Raw genomic sequence first — 16246 nt, 5'->3', positions numbered from 1 at the left:
AGTTGCTTGCTTTACGGTACAAACAGACGCAACTAAACTATAACTCACAACGGCCCACTTGGGGAAACGTGGGGAAACAATGATTACAGAGTGTTTTATGTCTTGTAAATTGTACTGTTGTTCTACAGCACTTTAGCCCACATTTGTTCGTTTTGAATATTCTCTATAAATAAACTCTGTCTCGCTCCTTCTCATCTCGGTTTTGCGAGTTGCACGTGCGCGCGGCGCCCATCGGCCACTCGCTGCGGGCAGAGAGAGTTTAGCTGAAGCTCGAGCGAGCGTTTCAATTATCCTGGAAACGGGAGTTTAGTCGGTGGCGTTGGAGAGGATGTGGGTGAAATTCCATCGACGTGTTACGCAGTTCGAGAGCAAGGCGGGTAGAACACGACAATTAACTTTAGTCTTTGTTGTTATTTGACGACCGCTAATGAATAAAACAAGTTGTACAGGAGCTCAAGTCGAACACGTTAAAAACTCAAATAGAAGTTCAACAAAAGGACTGCAGAAGAACTGGAGTTCCTGGAGTCTGGATCTGTTTTTCACAGGAGTGAGGAACTTGTCCTTTTTGTGGCCAAAAGACAAGGACTGAAAAAAGCACAGTGGTTAACACTGGGGACAATCACTTCACTTTACTTCCACTCCACTGAGAAGTAGCTCAGAAAAAGAAGACAGCACCACCTGTTCTCTAACTTTAAAAAAAAAAAAAAAAGATAATTGGGTACCAGAGGAACTTTTATCTGGACTGTAAATTCTGCAAAATGTAGAACATAACATTCAGTGTTAGTGACTCAACGGGGAGTTGCCATCATTCCCAATACATTATCGATACCTCTAGCCATACACACTGACTGGTTAACTTGTTGTTATCACACAATGCAGCACTCAGAAAACGAGAGCTGAACCGATTCATGTGACCGACACCCTGTTGATATTTGAGTATTTAAAATCTCAATGGCGATAACTCAGCCGCCGCTTCTTCTTGTTTACACACACATACAACATAAAGACATATTTTGAGAACCCTGTAATTGATTTGAAATACATAATAAAGTGAGAAGATATGTTCTGAGCAGGGCATTTTATAGTCGGGTTTTATAGAAATAAACTAAATCCTGCATCTTTGAAATTTCTGTCCTGGAATGTCTACTAACTTATTGGCCAACAAAACAAATTTGGGGTCACTTAGAAATGTCTTTATTTTTCAAAGAAAAGCACTGTTCTTTCAATGAAGATAACATTAATCAAAAATACACTCTATACATTGTTAATGTGGTAAATTAATATTCAAGGTGGAAGTGTCTGGTTTCCAGAGCCCCAGGACCAGTCGGAGCTGCCGACTCCAGAGCCCCAGGACCCGGCGGAGCTGCCGACCTCCGAGCCCCGCGTCTCGTCGGCACTGCCGACGACCCCTGTTCCCTGGGACCCGTCGGTGGAAGGCCGACCCCAGATCCCCGGGCCCCGGCGGCGGCGCCAGCTACCCCGTCTCCGTCTCCATCCCGGCCGGCCCCAGCGCCCCGTACCCCCGTCCCGGTCGACCCCAGAGCCCCCACGTCCTGAGCCCGGTCCCCCAGAGCCCCCTCCTCCACCCAAGTTCTCAGGGGGGGGAGGGGGGGGGGTGAGTAGGATGGAGTCCCGGCCTAAATCTGGTGGTGGGGAGTGTGGCAGCTGGCTCTAATTTGACCTCGGCTGCTGGTGATTTGCAATCAGTCAGCAGCCGAGGCCGTGCTCATAAAAGCTCTCAGTGGAGAGTGGAGGGGGAGAAGTGAGCAGAGGCGCATGTTTGGCGGTCTGCTCGGTGTGTGTTTTGAGGAATAAAGATGTCATTGAGCGAAACCTCTCTGTGCCTGGCTGGTCCTTGGTGCTGGTGGGGGAAACCCACGGGTAGCGGCGTCGGTCCTGCTACATTCCTCAAAACACACACCGAGCAGACCGCCAAACATGCGCCTCTGCTCACTTCTCCCCCTCCACTCTCCACTGAGAGCTTTTATGAGCACGGCCTCGGCTGCTGACTGATTGCAAATCACCAGCAGCCGAGGTCAAATTAGAGCCAGCTGCCACAATCTCCAGAGGTGTTTAGAGGCCCATTTCCATCAACGATCACTCCAGTGTTCTAATGGTACATTGTGTTTGCTAATCGCCTTAGAAGACTAATGTCTGATTAGAAAACCCTTGTGCAATTATGCTAGCACAGCTGAAAACAGTGATGCTGGTGATATAAACTATACAACTGGCCTTCCTTTGAGCTTGAAGTTTGAAGAACAAAATAAATACTTCAAATATTAATCATTATTTCTAACCTTGTCAATGTCTTGACTATATTTTCTACTCAATTTTCAATTCATTTGATAAATAAAAGTGAGTTTTCATGGAAGACACAAAATTGTCTGGATGACCCCAAACTTTTTAACGGTAGTGTATATAAGCTATACATACATATATATATACATATATAGGCACACAAATCACCTGGATCTGAACTAGACCATAAATACAAACAATAACGATGCGTTGTTTAAGTGTAAACCTAAATAAATGTGTTTAGGTTATTTCCATTACCAAGTAAAGAAGTAGAAGTTGCTTTTAATCGTCACTTTGATTTTAAAGTTAGCTTTCAGGTGTATCTCAGTGAATTTTAAAGGATCTAATCTCACTTTGTAGTTACACTGATTCAAAGAGGGCCTGGTTCTTCTATTCAGCTGGCACTGTACCTAATCAGGGGAGAACCTTTACGGTAAGCTAGCCCGATGCCTCTGAATAGAACAGTGGAATATTTCACCTCAAAGAGATGTCGGTTTCCTGAGCAACAAGGAAACACTGAAGACACAGACACGCAAAGTAACAGACGGAGAAGAGAAGAAGTCAAAAAACAGACGGACGGGCAGGGCATCACCCTGAACCACACCATCTAATCACATTCACAGAAGTAGACTGGGCTGGGAGAAGTGTTGTAGGAAGTTAACGTTCACTGCTCGGCTCAGGTCCATTACATAATAAACTAGAACGGGCACTCGGTAGAGCGCATACCTTCGCATATCACAAGATTGGGCATTGAATTATGAACATTTTGGCATTAGTTGCATGCCAATTGGATATAAATTGACCACTATGGTAAAAAGAAGATTTTGACCTTTTCGTGACCTTGACCTTGACCTTTGGCCCGATCGATCCCAAAATCTAATCAAATGCTCCCCAGATAACAACCAATCATCCCACTAAATTTCATGCGATTCCGTTTAATACTTTTTGAGTTATGCGAGTAACACGCATACAAATAAATAAATAAATAAATAGCGATCAAAGCATAACCTTCTGCATTTTCAATGCGAAGGTAATGATCTAAAACAAAGATATAAAAGAGTTGTGTGGTAAACAACGAGCTACCATCACGGCACCGTTTTTGGAAAGTAGCGTAACGTTCTGCTGAAAGGAGATAATAGAAACGTCGCAATGATGTTTTATTTTTATTTTTTATTTTTAGACTTTTCCCTTTTCTTGTCACAACACCAGCGCCCAGGTGAAGCAGCGCTCAACATTAAAGGATCTCAGTGGAGTGAAACACGGTTAGATATTCACAGGAGAAGTTGTTTGTTACAAAAACAAGCCCGGACTTGATCCTCTGCCTCCAGAGAAGGACGCCGACTCATGAGTGTGCACTGCGACTCTGGCTGTGTGATCCTGTATTAAACTCCCGTAATTAATTTGGACAGCCCCCCCCCCCCCCTTAGGCCAACTTATATATGATCCGGACTAGATTGAGAAAAAAAACACGTGCACAGTGGTGCTTATATTCCAACTGCAGTATTTTCCCCTCGCCACATCTCCAAGTCAAACTTCTCTTGAATCGAAAGGAAAATGTTATTTAAAATTGCACGAGCCAAACCTTTATGGAGTCATTACTTTTCCCAGAGTTTCAAAAAAAGGACGTAGCTGAAGAATTTAAATGTTTCAATGGTCACGGCCCAAAGACTGAAACCAATGAAGCTGAATTTAGCATATATGCAAATACCAACAGATGCCTTTATTCAATGATTAAGTTGGTTTCAATCATGACCTTTGTTTAAATCATATATTATTGTACACCTATTATCACATTATAAATTAATAAACAACCCAGCTTCTGTCATTCTGTGATATGTTTGGTGCATAAATCTGAAAACTCATGCTTTATGAGTGCCTGACTTCATTAATTAGTTCACATTTCGTCCTTTTCAAGTGTCTGTAATGAGTAAAGAAACAAGCAACACATTATTCCAAGTTTGGCCTAAATGAAAACATGAACCTCTACAAAACAAGTTACTTCATCCACATATTAAATATGATCAATAACCTTTATCTGAAGTCATTTTGACACCCGTAATGTAATTAAAAGCTTTTTTTTTAGGGGAATACCAGTTAAATTACCAATACATAAAGCATCCCGACAACATAATAGCTTAAATCCATGCCAACCATTTTTATAGTTGTGATGCTTTTGTTCCACAAACCTGAATAATCAATCAGTTTATTAAACAGTCTTAACAGATAAAAACATGAATTCACTTTCTTCACAAATAGTCTTTTTGGACGATAATTTAGTGCGATAACGATCAACTTTCAATGGAATCTTATCGTGATGAAATCATATTGGGGTATACACAATCATGTCATCTGAGTTGATAATAACAAGCGCATACTAACTTAAATTTCTCAAAATATTTGATTACTTTGTACTTAAGATCTTAATTCAATTAATATGAATATTTCATATTTATATATATATATATATCATATACACCAAGACTGTTTTAAGTGTTTCACATTGTAAAATAGTTTGAGGCACTTTGAATCAAAGCAATGTGTGACTAATTTATTCGAACTTGAAGCACGTTAAGGATAACATATCCTGAGGGTGGGAAAAAGACGGTTTATAACAGATTAAGACACCAATTCAAAAAATATCCTCACTACTTAAGATATTTAACATAATGACAAGTACCTATAGTGATTTTACATATCTTTCTTTTCGTTTATGTCCCTTACATTTGACATTTAGCAGTCACAGTGTTATGTCATTATGTCAAGACTGTGTTTTGTTGACAATGTCATTAAAACCCCTGTTTATTTTGTAAACAACTATAGTGAATAAAGCTTTAAGAGAATATCAGCATGAGATCTCCTTTGAGAAAGGTGCATTAGTGACATTGAAAAAAAGCCTCTCTTCTTCCTTCCACCATTCACGTGTCAAACTTGTCCACGTTTACAGTCGACGAGCTATACCCGTCGCACACACACATTTGCAGGAGGAGTTTTAATAACCGAGTTCCTAGTGAACTAGCACATGGCAATAACATGGCACTTGTGCTAACCTGGTAGCATGCCAGGCTAATGACAGCTGCCGCCGTGGACCACAGCCTCCAACCACGATAGAAAGCGTGATATTTGAATATAAAAAAATAAAAATAAACACGAAAAAAAACACTCGTATTAGGGTCGGTTCCTCTTTTACAGGAAGAGCACGCGCACACACGCACGTGCACGCGCGCAATATCAAGCCGCAGGGCTAAATTAAGCCGGCGGTTGGTAATATATAGCTCGGTTAGGTTGAGTGTAACTTCGGCGTTACTGTGTCACAAGTTTACTCCCAATTCACCGGAGGAAATAAAAAAAATAAAAAACTGACCTGCGGGGCACAACGGCTGCTGCTGTCCGTCCTCTCCGAAAATCAGTCGGAAGTCCAGCTCCCCGTTCCCGGGGCAGTTCGCGGTCGTCATCGGGTTTGACAGCTCGGGGTTTTTTGTGTTTCTTTTAACCCCGCGACGACTCGACCGTCGACCGCTGGAGCAACGTACTGCTCTCCTTAAAAAACGTCACAACATTTACCGACTGCCACGACGCCGAACTTCAACTTTAAGTTAAAAAAAAATTACTCGTTTTACGCGGCCATGCGCGAAGTAGTATCCCAAAATACAGGTCGGTCGTTAAGCTCCTCTTACTCCTCTGGCAGTTGGTTGACGGGTGAGATTGTGGCTTCAACTTCAGAGAAAGTTCCCGTGTCTCTTCTTCCCCTCTCGGTTTCTGTCTGTCAGACGTGTAAACAACAAAAGAAAAAGCGTTTTCTCTGCCGGCGTGTTTTAATGTCCGCTATAAAGCTGATGAATTGTCCGTTTAATTGCCCGTCTCCCCCCCCCTCTCGCGCTCTCTATCGCTCCTCCCGTGTCGGTTTCTCTGTCGCGCGCTCGCTCGCTCTCTCTCTCTCCGGAGCTCCGATCCCAACTTTTACTAACCCCCGCGTGACAACGCTGTTCCAGCGGTGACGTCAGCAGACACAACACAACACGGGCTCGCACACACACACACACACACACACAGGGCACCTTGGCTATGGAGTTAATAATCAAGTTTATGGAAATTTTACAGGCAATTTACATGCCTGAAATAGCCTTTACTGGGTTTTTGAAGGTGTTGTGAACAATAATACACTATAATACACAATAGGCTCCATATTTTACTTTTTTTTAAATTCATATCTTTGATATAGTCTTATCACTGTGTTCATACGCTGTTTTGGCAAAACAAAGTGTACTAACATTTAAAAATTGCGTACGGCAAACCTTTTGACCTTGAAACAGCCACTTTGCTCTATTTAATTCACCCTTCTATTTTCTTTCAACCACCCATCAGTCGATTACATCCGATTGCACCTGCAGCTCTCAACGTTGGGCCTCTTTGTGTGGTTCCAATCCAAAAACCAAGGATTGGTAAATATAATGACATTATACGCTTTCTACCTTTGGATCCCCTCCCCGCCTCGCCTCTAATCAGCACAATGTGGACTTGTGAATGGGACTGTACTGTATAGTAGAGAAGGTTTTGAGTATATAGCTTTTGGGATTATAAATATTGTGATGCAAACTAAATAGCACATCAATGGGGACAACTATATAGTTTTTTGCCACTTTTATCCTTGATTTTACAAGCTTTTGAGGGGTGTTTCACACTCAGTTTGAAATGTCACCACTTATTGCCTCCTAAAATGCAAATGTTGCCCATGTGTGGGTCTGAGTGAGTATTTCTTCCCAGGGCACGACACTAACATATTGTTATGATCCAATCAGTGCCTTTCCAAAACATCAATCTACTCGGATCAATCTCTATTAGGTAAGCAGAGGCCGCTGCACTCTAACGCTTTAAAGTGTGGCGGCTTTAATCGTATTCTTGCTTGACAACATTTGTATTGGTGGCCAAATCAATTATTATCTGCTTTCATCCTTTTGGAGATATGACATCCAGAGTATAACATGTGCACACTTTTTTTTAAATCTATTGACGTTTAACAACATGTAACTATAGCGTTATTTGAAGCGTTTATGGGGTATTCAAATTTGTATTGGGATGCCCCCTCCCTGTAATATACACACACACACACACACACACACACGGCTGACCAAGAATATCTGCCTCTATCAAGTTTTTATTGTTTCACGAAGGTTATTGCAACACTGATAAGCAAAGTTATGATATTGTAAGCTTTTATGATGTGTTTTTACTGCTACTATTAATTATATTATACATGTATGAAATAAACTGCTTTCATGATAAACTTGCAATAAAAGAAACAAATGAATGCATATATATTCTTTGTGTGTATATCAAATGAAGTGCGTGTGTTTTTTCAAGCTGAGCGTGCACACGCAGTAGAAAGCACCAAAGATAATTTAACAAAAAAACAAAAAAAAGTTCTGCAAAAGCAGATTTTAGTTGCCATCAGTCCATCCTCGACACAAATTTCATGCGCCGCAGACAACAGCTTCTTATTGTTCTGACATACAGCTGGATGCATGTGGGCGTACAGAAAGGCGCTCCACTCTCAAAAGGCATTTGAAAGCATCTATAGCACATTTCCTGTGGTCTTTATTTCCAAGCAAAAGCAAAAAAAGGGTTTAAACCTTTTCATCTTCTTTGCCATCTTCTGAAGCATTTCTCTCCGAAAAGGAACATGTTCCTCTTATAGTTATGTAAGGAAAGGTCTTAGTGCACTCAAAGTATACTCTGGAGTTTAAAATATACACCAAAGATGTCACATTTAATGTTTCCTTTATACAATTTAACTGTATCCTGCCATTTTAGACAGCCGGTATAACAGTGTTCTATTAATAGACGTAAAGTTACCTGACTTTAAATAAGTGATAAATCAATGATATTGCTTGTTAGGAAACCTACAAAAAGAAATAAATGATCTTTAGGGACTACATTGAGCAACAGTTACTGTCATTTAATCACACGAGTCAGTAACGTCACACTAAGGGCCAAACAAATCCAGTCTGTATTGTTACACTTTTGAAAGAGCTGACTAAAGAATTCTCTGAGATGGAATTTCAATAATAGAAGTAAAATCAAATTAACTGTCATTATCTTAAAAATGGGTACAGTCACATTAAATGATAATAACCATTGCGTTCCACTTGTTCCTCATTAACGTAAACAATTCTCAATTCACCGTCCGCATTTTGATTAGTCACAAATACATTATTAGTTTTATTATTATTCTTATTCTTATTATTATTACATCTGGTTATGAAGTGATCCTCGTAATATTATCTGGCCGTCACGTGACTCGACTGCACTTTCTCCTGTGCGGCGAACACATGTCTCCAGACCCACCCCGAGTCTAATTCAGGTTACCGGCGTGTCTCTTATCTTCACAGATGACCTTTGAAGGGAGAAGATAAAGAAGAAAAACATGGTGTGGGAGGCTGCACATGTGGTTTGTGATATTATGTTCTTGTGAGAGAAAGTTATGAGGGAAAGAAAACAGCATCTGCCCACACACTGGTGCTGTTTGAGAGGTGTCAGTCTTTTCAAGGATCGGGGTTTACACACACTGCAGAAATGCAACACGTGCAGCACCTTGGCAACACAATAAATGTCACACATCTCAACAAATATCAAATTTCATGCTGTCCTGTATCAGCTCATCAGCTGATATGGAATTGAAGACTCACTGAGGCTATTACACAGGGTTTTTTTTAAACAAAATATTTTATTCTTCAACATTTGAAAAGGAAAAAGAAGTTCAAGTAAATCTTAATTTCTGTACATTATTTCACATTGGATGTTTTAATTGATCTGTTGATGGAATATATAGCACGGTAATGTTATAATAATGCAGCCAGCAGAGTAGATCAGTGAAAGATATGATGAATTTATTTGGTAGAATAATTATTATCTCAGAGAAACAATGTGTTTTATTGTATTTTGAAACCATGCAAAGAAATATAGCATAGCTATTATGGGTTTTAGAGGGATTTTAGGTTACTTGAAATCTTCCTTGTTGATTAATGCTGCCCTCTTTTGTTCAGTCTGTATAAACTGAGTATTGACTTGATGTGAGGAGTGACTCCAGTAGCCAGTATACTGCTTTATAGACTTCCCCGGGGTTTTGATCTCCACTTGTAGGCCTATGTATGTCCAAAAAAGAAAATAGAAAAAGGGATGTGATTTAAGTGTTGCTGATAGATTCAACAGACAAGCTTCTGCAGGTCTCACTGGAATCAATTTTTTTTTCTTTCCTTTTTTGGTCACCGCCGGACAGATTAATTTTTTTATACATGCTTTATCATTTATCTATCTGTGAAATTCCTCCCAGATGTAATATAACTTGACAACACAAATATGAGATGACACGTATCTAGATTCTAGAACATCATACTTCTGGTCACATTTTCTTAATGATACTCTGTGTGTGTCAGCCAATCACAAGGCTGGAATTAAAAAAACGAAAAAAGGTACACGGTGTGACTGTGGGTGTCATGATCTGGAGTTTGTGTCTCGTTTTGTGTCTTGTTTTGAAGACCTTGTGTCGTCTGTCTCCCTGTGATTGTCTGCCCTGGCCCTGATTGTTTCCTTCTGTGTGATTGCTGGCCCCGCCCTCATTGTGTCCACCTGTGTCTCGTTCCCCATTGTCCAATCACCTCCGCCTGCCTGTGTATGTAAACCCTGTTCGTCTCATTCTCTGTGTGGCTTCGTACTGTTTGGTCCACGTTTTTGTCGTCCTGTTTAGTTTGTTGGAATAAATATTGTTTTTTGCTGAAGTTATGTCGGCATTTGGGTCCTCTCTCGGTGCGACATCCGTGACACTTCATGACAGTGGGAACTGAAAGGGCTCAAAGGGGTTACACAGCATTGGTTTGCCCAACTCGATTCTATTACTGAAGTGTGTGATTTCCTAAAGCTGCAGGGAATCAATGGGCGAGCAAATTCATTCAGCACATGGAAAGCGGAGCTGATGTACAATCGATGCAACATGTGACAGCAGTGCTGATGGAGACAGCTGTTTCACGTGCTGGTATGAATGCAAGTTAAATGTGTGCACCAACATGAATGAATGAAGCAATTCCTACTTGGCAACAGGGACTCTTTTTCTGAAATTGCTCAATTAAATAGATATAGGAGATGAAAATATGCGAAAGGATTTGACTTTGGAGTCATAAAACTGCTTCAGTGTATTAAACATATTGTAATAAGTATATTCAGTCTAAATAAGCAACTGCTGAGGAGATTAATCTGCACGAACATTTTCCTCAGGATAGGCTATGCAAATATGTTGTGACATAAAGCACACATTAAAGTTTAATATGCCCTTTATGTTTAAAAACAAAACATTCGTACGAGAGCAAACACATATATCAAGAGAATATAAGTGAATATAATATCCAGTAACATAAACCCAATGTCTAACAAATAACAAACACTTAAGCAGCATTTCACATTATAGTAAATGTTCTCCATCAACCCAAAGCCAGAAATAACTAGCGAATGCATTTTCTTGCTGAAAATGTGTTGCAATGCTGAAAGCTGAAATCTAAAAAATAATAATTAAAAGAACAAAAGTGTTCAATAGAACTGCTGACAATCCTTTTGAAAAGTATAACCGGACAATCAAAACGGAATCATCTAAATATTTAAAGATAGGATTTACAATCGATTTAGTTGTTGTTGTTTTATTTTCTTCTTTATTTTATATTAATTTTCTGATTTATTTTGATTTCAATTTAGGATAGGAATTTATAAGCATTTTTTGCTTCTACCTATACCTTTTCAGTCTTTCTCTTTTGTATATTATATAGGATAATATTATATTGTATTTGATTTGATTGACTGAATAAAATACACAAACAAACAAACAAACAATCGATTAAAACCTGTAAACTAAAGGATTTTACTGTCACAGTAATAGTAGTAAACGTAGTAGAGTGCTGCACAGATAGTTGTCCTTCTGGAAGGTTCTCCTCTCTTCACACAGGAACGAGGGACCATCGGGTTCTGTCTCCCAGGACACATTTTACTTTTTTCAACATACGATGACATTTTAATTCTTTTTTCGACATGTTCTTTTATGACTTAAAACAAAAATACTATGACTTTTAAAACCTTTTTTCTATATACGATACTATTACTTTGTAATAATAAATGTGAATGCTATACTATGACTTTTATGCTTTTTTCGACAAACTGACTTTTTTATTCATCTTTTTCGACTGTAAAAATATTACAGTTGTTGAAATATTTCTAACCTTTGTTAATCTTAAAAAATACAATGACTTCTGAATGGACTGCTTTCTTTAATTAAATTAGTTAAATGTTGAAGGTTTTGAAAACATTTAAAAGTTTTTAAAATATGTCCAGAGTTTCTATATTATTTTTAAAAAGGCGGGGAGAAGGGCTTGACCGAAAGAATTTGGGAACAGCTGCATTAAACGTGCCTTATGTTAGGGCTTTTGAAGTATTAGAACTATAAAAGGTTTACCATTTAAAACTGTATTTACCAGTGTGTTAATGCTACACAAATCTGAATCTATATGAATGATTATACCTTGAGAACTCAATAAATTGTATGTGAATAATATTAAAGCTAAAACCTTTGTGAACAAAAAGGCTATCGAAACTTATATAATAGGTTTATTTAGTTAATATGAATTATAATTAATTAATTATCCGGATTTTTACTTTTTTATCAATTTCTTTTTGTATAATTCTCATGAACTCTTGCATTTTCTTTTTCCATTAATGTTTATTTCTTTATTTTGCTGACCATTTTGAATAAAATGTGAATAAGAAAACTGCTGTTGCCATTTGTCATCACTCCCCGCCGACTTGACGTCATCAACACTCGTCAAGAAAGCATGGCTGCGCTGCTGTCAAGCTGAACAGGAATGCTACGTGTTGTTTTTGAATATGTGAAGCTACTTGTAATCTTCTCAGTTCACTGAACTGGTGTCGTCTTCATCCTTTAGTCGTTTATTGTCTTTTATATTCTCGTCAGCGGACCTTTTTTGGGCAGCTCGCGAGCGGAGTTAAACGACACAATGCACTCCGTGAAGGTCGGCTATGTGGCTTCGGCTGTGTCGCGAGCTCTCTGCTCGAGCGGAATAAACCACCGTGAGTTTGTCAAAGTGTCGGCTTGCTGTCGTGTCCGTTGCTCCGTTAGTCAGATTCGTTATTGTCGAACAGCAGCCGCGCCGAAGGAGGAGACGGTTATCCGTGTCCCGCGCTCCATGCAGCGGCGCGTCGACAACGTGAAACAGACTCGAGGCCAACATAAAATCAACACCATCAAAGCTGGAAAACTCCTGATCCAGAGCAAGCACCCGGATCTGAACCAATCCGCGGCGTACACTCATGGGAAGTTCGAGGAGCTGACTCTTTGCACGCAGGGCTGGAAGCACAACAAATCATTCGGTGACTATTTCAGCATCAACAACGTGAAGACTGTTGCGCCTTTTGTTGCCGAGCACGCCGACGAGGGCGTTGAACAGAAAGCGCCCGTGACTTTTCACAACCTGCGCATCTGCAAGCCGCTGGTGGAAGCTTTGGACCACATCAACATCACCCGTCCCACCACCGTACAGCTGCAGACCATCCCGAAGGTCATGAAAGGTCACAACGTCCTCTGCGCCGCGGAGACGGGCAGCGGCAAGACGCTGAGTTACCTCCTGCCTCTCGTCCACCGGCTGCACGGCGATAAGGAGTCGGACGTGTACGCCGGGAGCGCGCAAAAGATCCGCGCCGTCGTCCTGGTGCCTTCCCGAGAGCTCGCCGAGCAAGTGGCGGCCGTGTCCCGGGCGCTGTGCGCCCCGCTGGGCTTAAAGACGAGCAGTGTGGGTGGGGGGCGCGGCGTGGGACACATCAAAATGGTCTTCAAGAGGGATCATCCGGATGTCTTGGTGGCCACGCCGGGCGCTTTGACCAAGGCCCTGCGGAGACGCTGCCTGGACTTGAGCGAGCTGAGCTTCTTCGTGGTCGACGAGGCGGACACCATGTTCGACCCCAGCTTCTCCGACATGCTGGAGGACATCCTGCTCCACGCCAACATCGCCAGGGACCCCAAGGAGACGAGAGGCCCCGGGCACAAGGCCCAGCTGCTGGTGGTGGGCGCCACCTTCCCGGGGGGCGTCGGCGAAGTGCTCAGCCAGGTGACGGACCTCGGCAGCCTGGTGGTGATCAAGAGCAAGATGCTGCACCACCTCATGCCGCACGTCAAACAGTCGTTCCTGAAGGTGAGGGGAGCCGACAAGATCCTGGAGCTCAACCAGGCCCTGAAGCTGCTCCAACAGAAGAAAGGCGGCGGCGCCACGTTGGTGTTCTGCAACAAGTCCACCACGGTCAACTGGCTGGGCTACTCGCTGGACGAGATGGGCGTGCGGCACGCGCGTCTCCAAGGGGAGATGCCGGCCGTCGTGCGCGCCGGCATCTTCCGGTCGTTCCAGAAGGGCGGCCAGGCGGACGTGTTGGTGTGCACGGACATCGCGTCGCGCGGCCTGGACACGTCCAGGGTGAGCTTGGTCGTCAACTACGACGCCCCGGAGTCGCACACGGACTACATCCACAGGGCGGGCAGAGTGGGAAGGGCGGGCGGGGTGGAGGGCGGGGAGGTGCTCAGCTTCATCACTCACCCGTGGGACGTGGAGCTCGTGCAGAAGATCGAGACTGCGGCACGTCGGAGAACGAGTCTACCGGGGATGGAATCGGAGATACATGAGCCGAAACCCAAAGAAGTCGAGTTGGAGGAAGAGGAGTAGACGGTCAAAGCGTTGGTGACGTGTGTGTGTGTGCATTTAGTGTGTGTGTTGGGATGACTCTGAATGTACAGAAACTGTGAGCAATATTTGTTAACTGAATTACAGTGGGCTGTTTTTCCTTCACGTTGACCTAAAAATATTTTTAAAAAAATGTGCTTTCAAACATTCTCATTGAGGATCATTTGAAAGGGAGATTAAAGTGAGAGTAAATGTTTTTTGTTTTGCCCGAGACTGCTCGGTTCTTGTGTAAGCTATTAATTGTAATACTTTAAAAAGCGCTACCGTAAAGCATTGTTTACGACTCCCTATGTGCGCTTTGTCGCAATGTTTTTATAGCCCATCTTTCCTTGTGGAAATGTTAGTGCAAATGAATCTCCTCGCAAGTTGCTTATTTAGACTGAATATACTTGCAGTATTCTTGTTGAAAAAAGCTTGGATTTCAAAGTAATATCCATTTACTCTTTTTCTCTTTCTATTGAGCAACATGAGAGTGATCTTTGAACAATCAACTCGCCATTTTCTCGGTCAAAAAAACATGATTTTCTCCCAAATACTGAAAAACTAAATTGACCGGGTTGTGACTATGAAGTAGTTCTCAGTGAATATGTGGAACAATTAATGTGATTACTAGAAATCTTGTTATTTAAGGAGCCGTTTGCTTCTTCACCACGTCAAGCATCGTACACAGAACGGTATTGAAATATGTCACCAACAAAGCATGTCAAAATACATCATATTTGGTCTGATCTGTCTCCTAAAACTTTCAAGACTTGTAACAAAAATGTCAATAAAAATATTGATATTGTCATCAAGGAAAATCCTGAATTTCTTGGAGTGCCACTCTTATTTTTCTTTCATCTTGCTTGCTTTAGCCACCAGGTGGCGGCGTTGGTCCGATTTCATCGTGTAAATTGATCGCACAATTCAAAGGTCGAAACTTGTATCTGATTTTTGTGCTCGATACAATTTTAAACGTTACCTTTCCATGTTTTTCGTCCAGAAACGCCTCATCGAGCGACAGCAATAATCATTAATCTTCAGTCGAGTTCAACACGGGTCAAAACCACGACGTCTCTTCTCTTGATGTGGGACATCTGCTTTACTTTAACATGATTTCCCCCTCTGCCATGTCTTCATGTGCTTATTGAAAGGAAACCACTAAAGTGTTAACATGACAATCTTTGGGATGTTATTTCAAGGGGTAATAGCGTATCTTCTGACTATGATTTTTGTGTGTGTTTTTAACATGAATTGACAAATAGCAAAGACATTCAATTTGATGTTTCTGCCTGGAAACTGCTCTTAATTTAAAAGGGGTGTGTCACCGAGTCACATTGCATGTACCTGATGCTGCAGTGTTTCTGGAAGTATAGATGATAGAAGCAGACGGGAGGACAGACGTGTTAACGGCCCTGACGGTAACAAGGGGCATTTCAATCAGAACGTCTGGAATCTAGCTAAGATGGTCCCTCTCCGGCTCAGGTCAACAACTTAAACTTTGCTCCACCTTTTTAGGTTCACATTTCAGGCAACTGTACCCTCACAACAAGCACCCGGTATCCATTTATAGCATGTGGAGCAAATGCCTCCGATATCCCTCAGTTTATATTTATGTCCCGCTTCACCTCAACCGGCCCCTTCAAATGAAATAATCTCTATCGAATGTCCTCCTTCCAGGGAGTTGTGGGCCCAGCTTTATGTTTTATGGCTGAAATAATTTTAGCGCTTCTGGTCTTAAAGGGCCACTCCCCCCATTTCACTCTGATCGGTTAACACTAAACAAAACAATAATTTGCAGCCTGTGGAAACGGTTGTTAGGTGTAATCTGTAGCTCGGGAGGTTCTTTCGTTTTCTTGTTTGTTGACTTGGATATTTGACCTTGTTTTGACTGTTCTTGTTGATGTGTATTTAACACCTGTATGAGCACAACTTTGTGACATAATGAATTAAGCAGCCAATTGGGTCCAATATGCAACTGAGGACTATGACTTTAAACATTTTTAAGTAATCAAACTAGCCTATATATATTTCAAGTAGATACTTTTTAATAATAGTAATAATAATAATTCAAACTTATATTGCGCTTTTCTAAATACACAAAGACGCTTGAATTGCATTTTTATATGCACTAAAATGTGACAGGATGGGGGTCTTTAGTCAGTTTGAGTTAAATACTAATTTGCAGGAGA

The 16246-nt window shown here is 41.4% G+C and overlaps 2 protein-coding genes across 2 annotated transcripts in view; one reads left to right on the top strand and one right to left on the bottom strand.

Annotated features, from left to right (window-relative positions):
• The window catches only part of nfatc3a (nuclear factor of activated T cells 3a), a 71829-nt gene extending 65663 nt beyond the window's left edge, over nt 1-6166 (bottom strand). The window contains exon 1 of the mRNA XM_056412036.1: nt 5660-6166. Within this exon, the coding sequence (XP_056268011.1) occupies nt 5660-5750 (91 nt within the window). The 5' untranslated portion in view covers nt 5751-6166. The remainder of the gene's footprint in view (nt 1-5659) is intronic.
• A 6015-nt stretch (nt 6167-12181) lies between these two features.
• Nucleotides 12182-14865, top strand: ddx28 (DEAD (Asp-Glu-Ala-Asp) box polypeptide 28). Its single transcript, XM_056412765.1, has one exon. It carries the CDS (start codon nt 12345-12347, stop codon nt 14055-14057), a length of 1713 nt encoding a protein of 570 aa, XP_056268740.1. The 5' UTR covers nt 12182-12344; the 3' UTR covers nt 14058-14865.
• Nucleotides 14866-16246: the final 1381 nt, after the last annotated feature.

The sequence above is a fragment of the Pseudoliparis swirei genome, chromosome 4 (genome assembly GCF_029220125.1).
Source record: "Pseudoliparis swirei isolate HS2019 ecotype Mariana Trench chromosome 4, NWPU_hadal_v1, whole genome shotgun sequence".
NCBI classification, from domain to species: Eukaryota; Metazoa; Chordata; class Actinopteri; order Perciformes; family Liparidae; genus Pseudoliparis; species Pseudoliparis swirei.
This window is presented reverse-complemented; position numbering and strand designations above follow the sequence as displayed.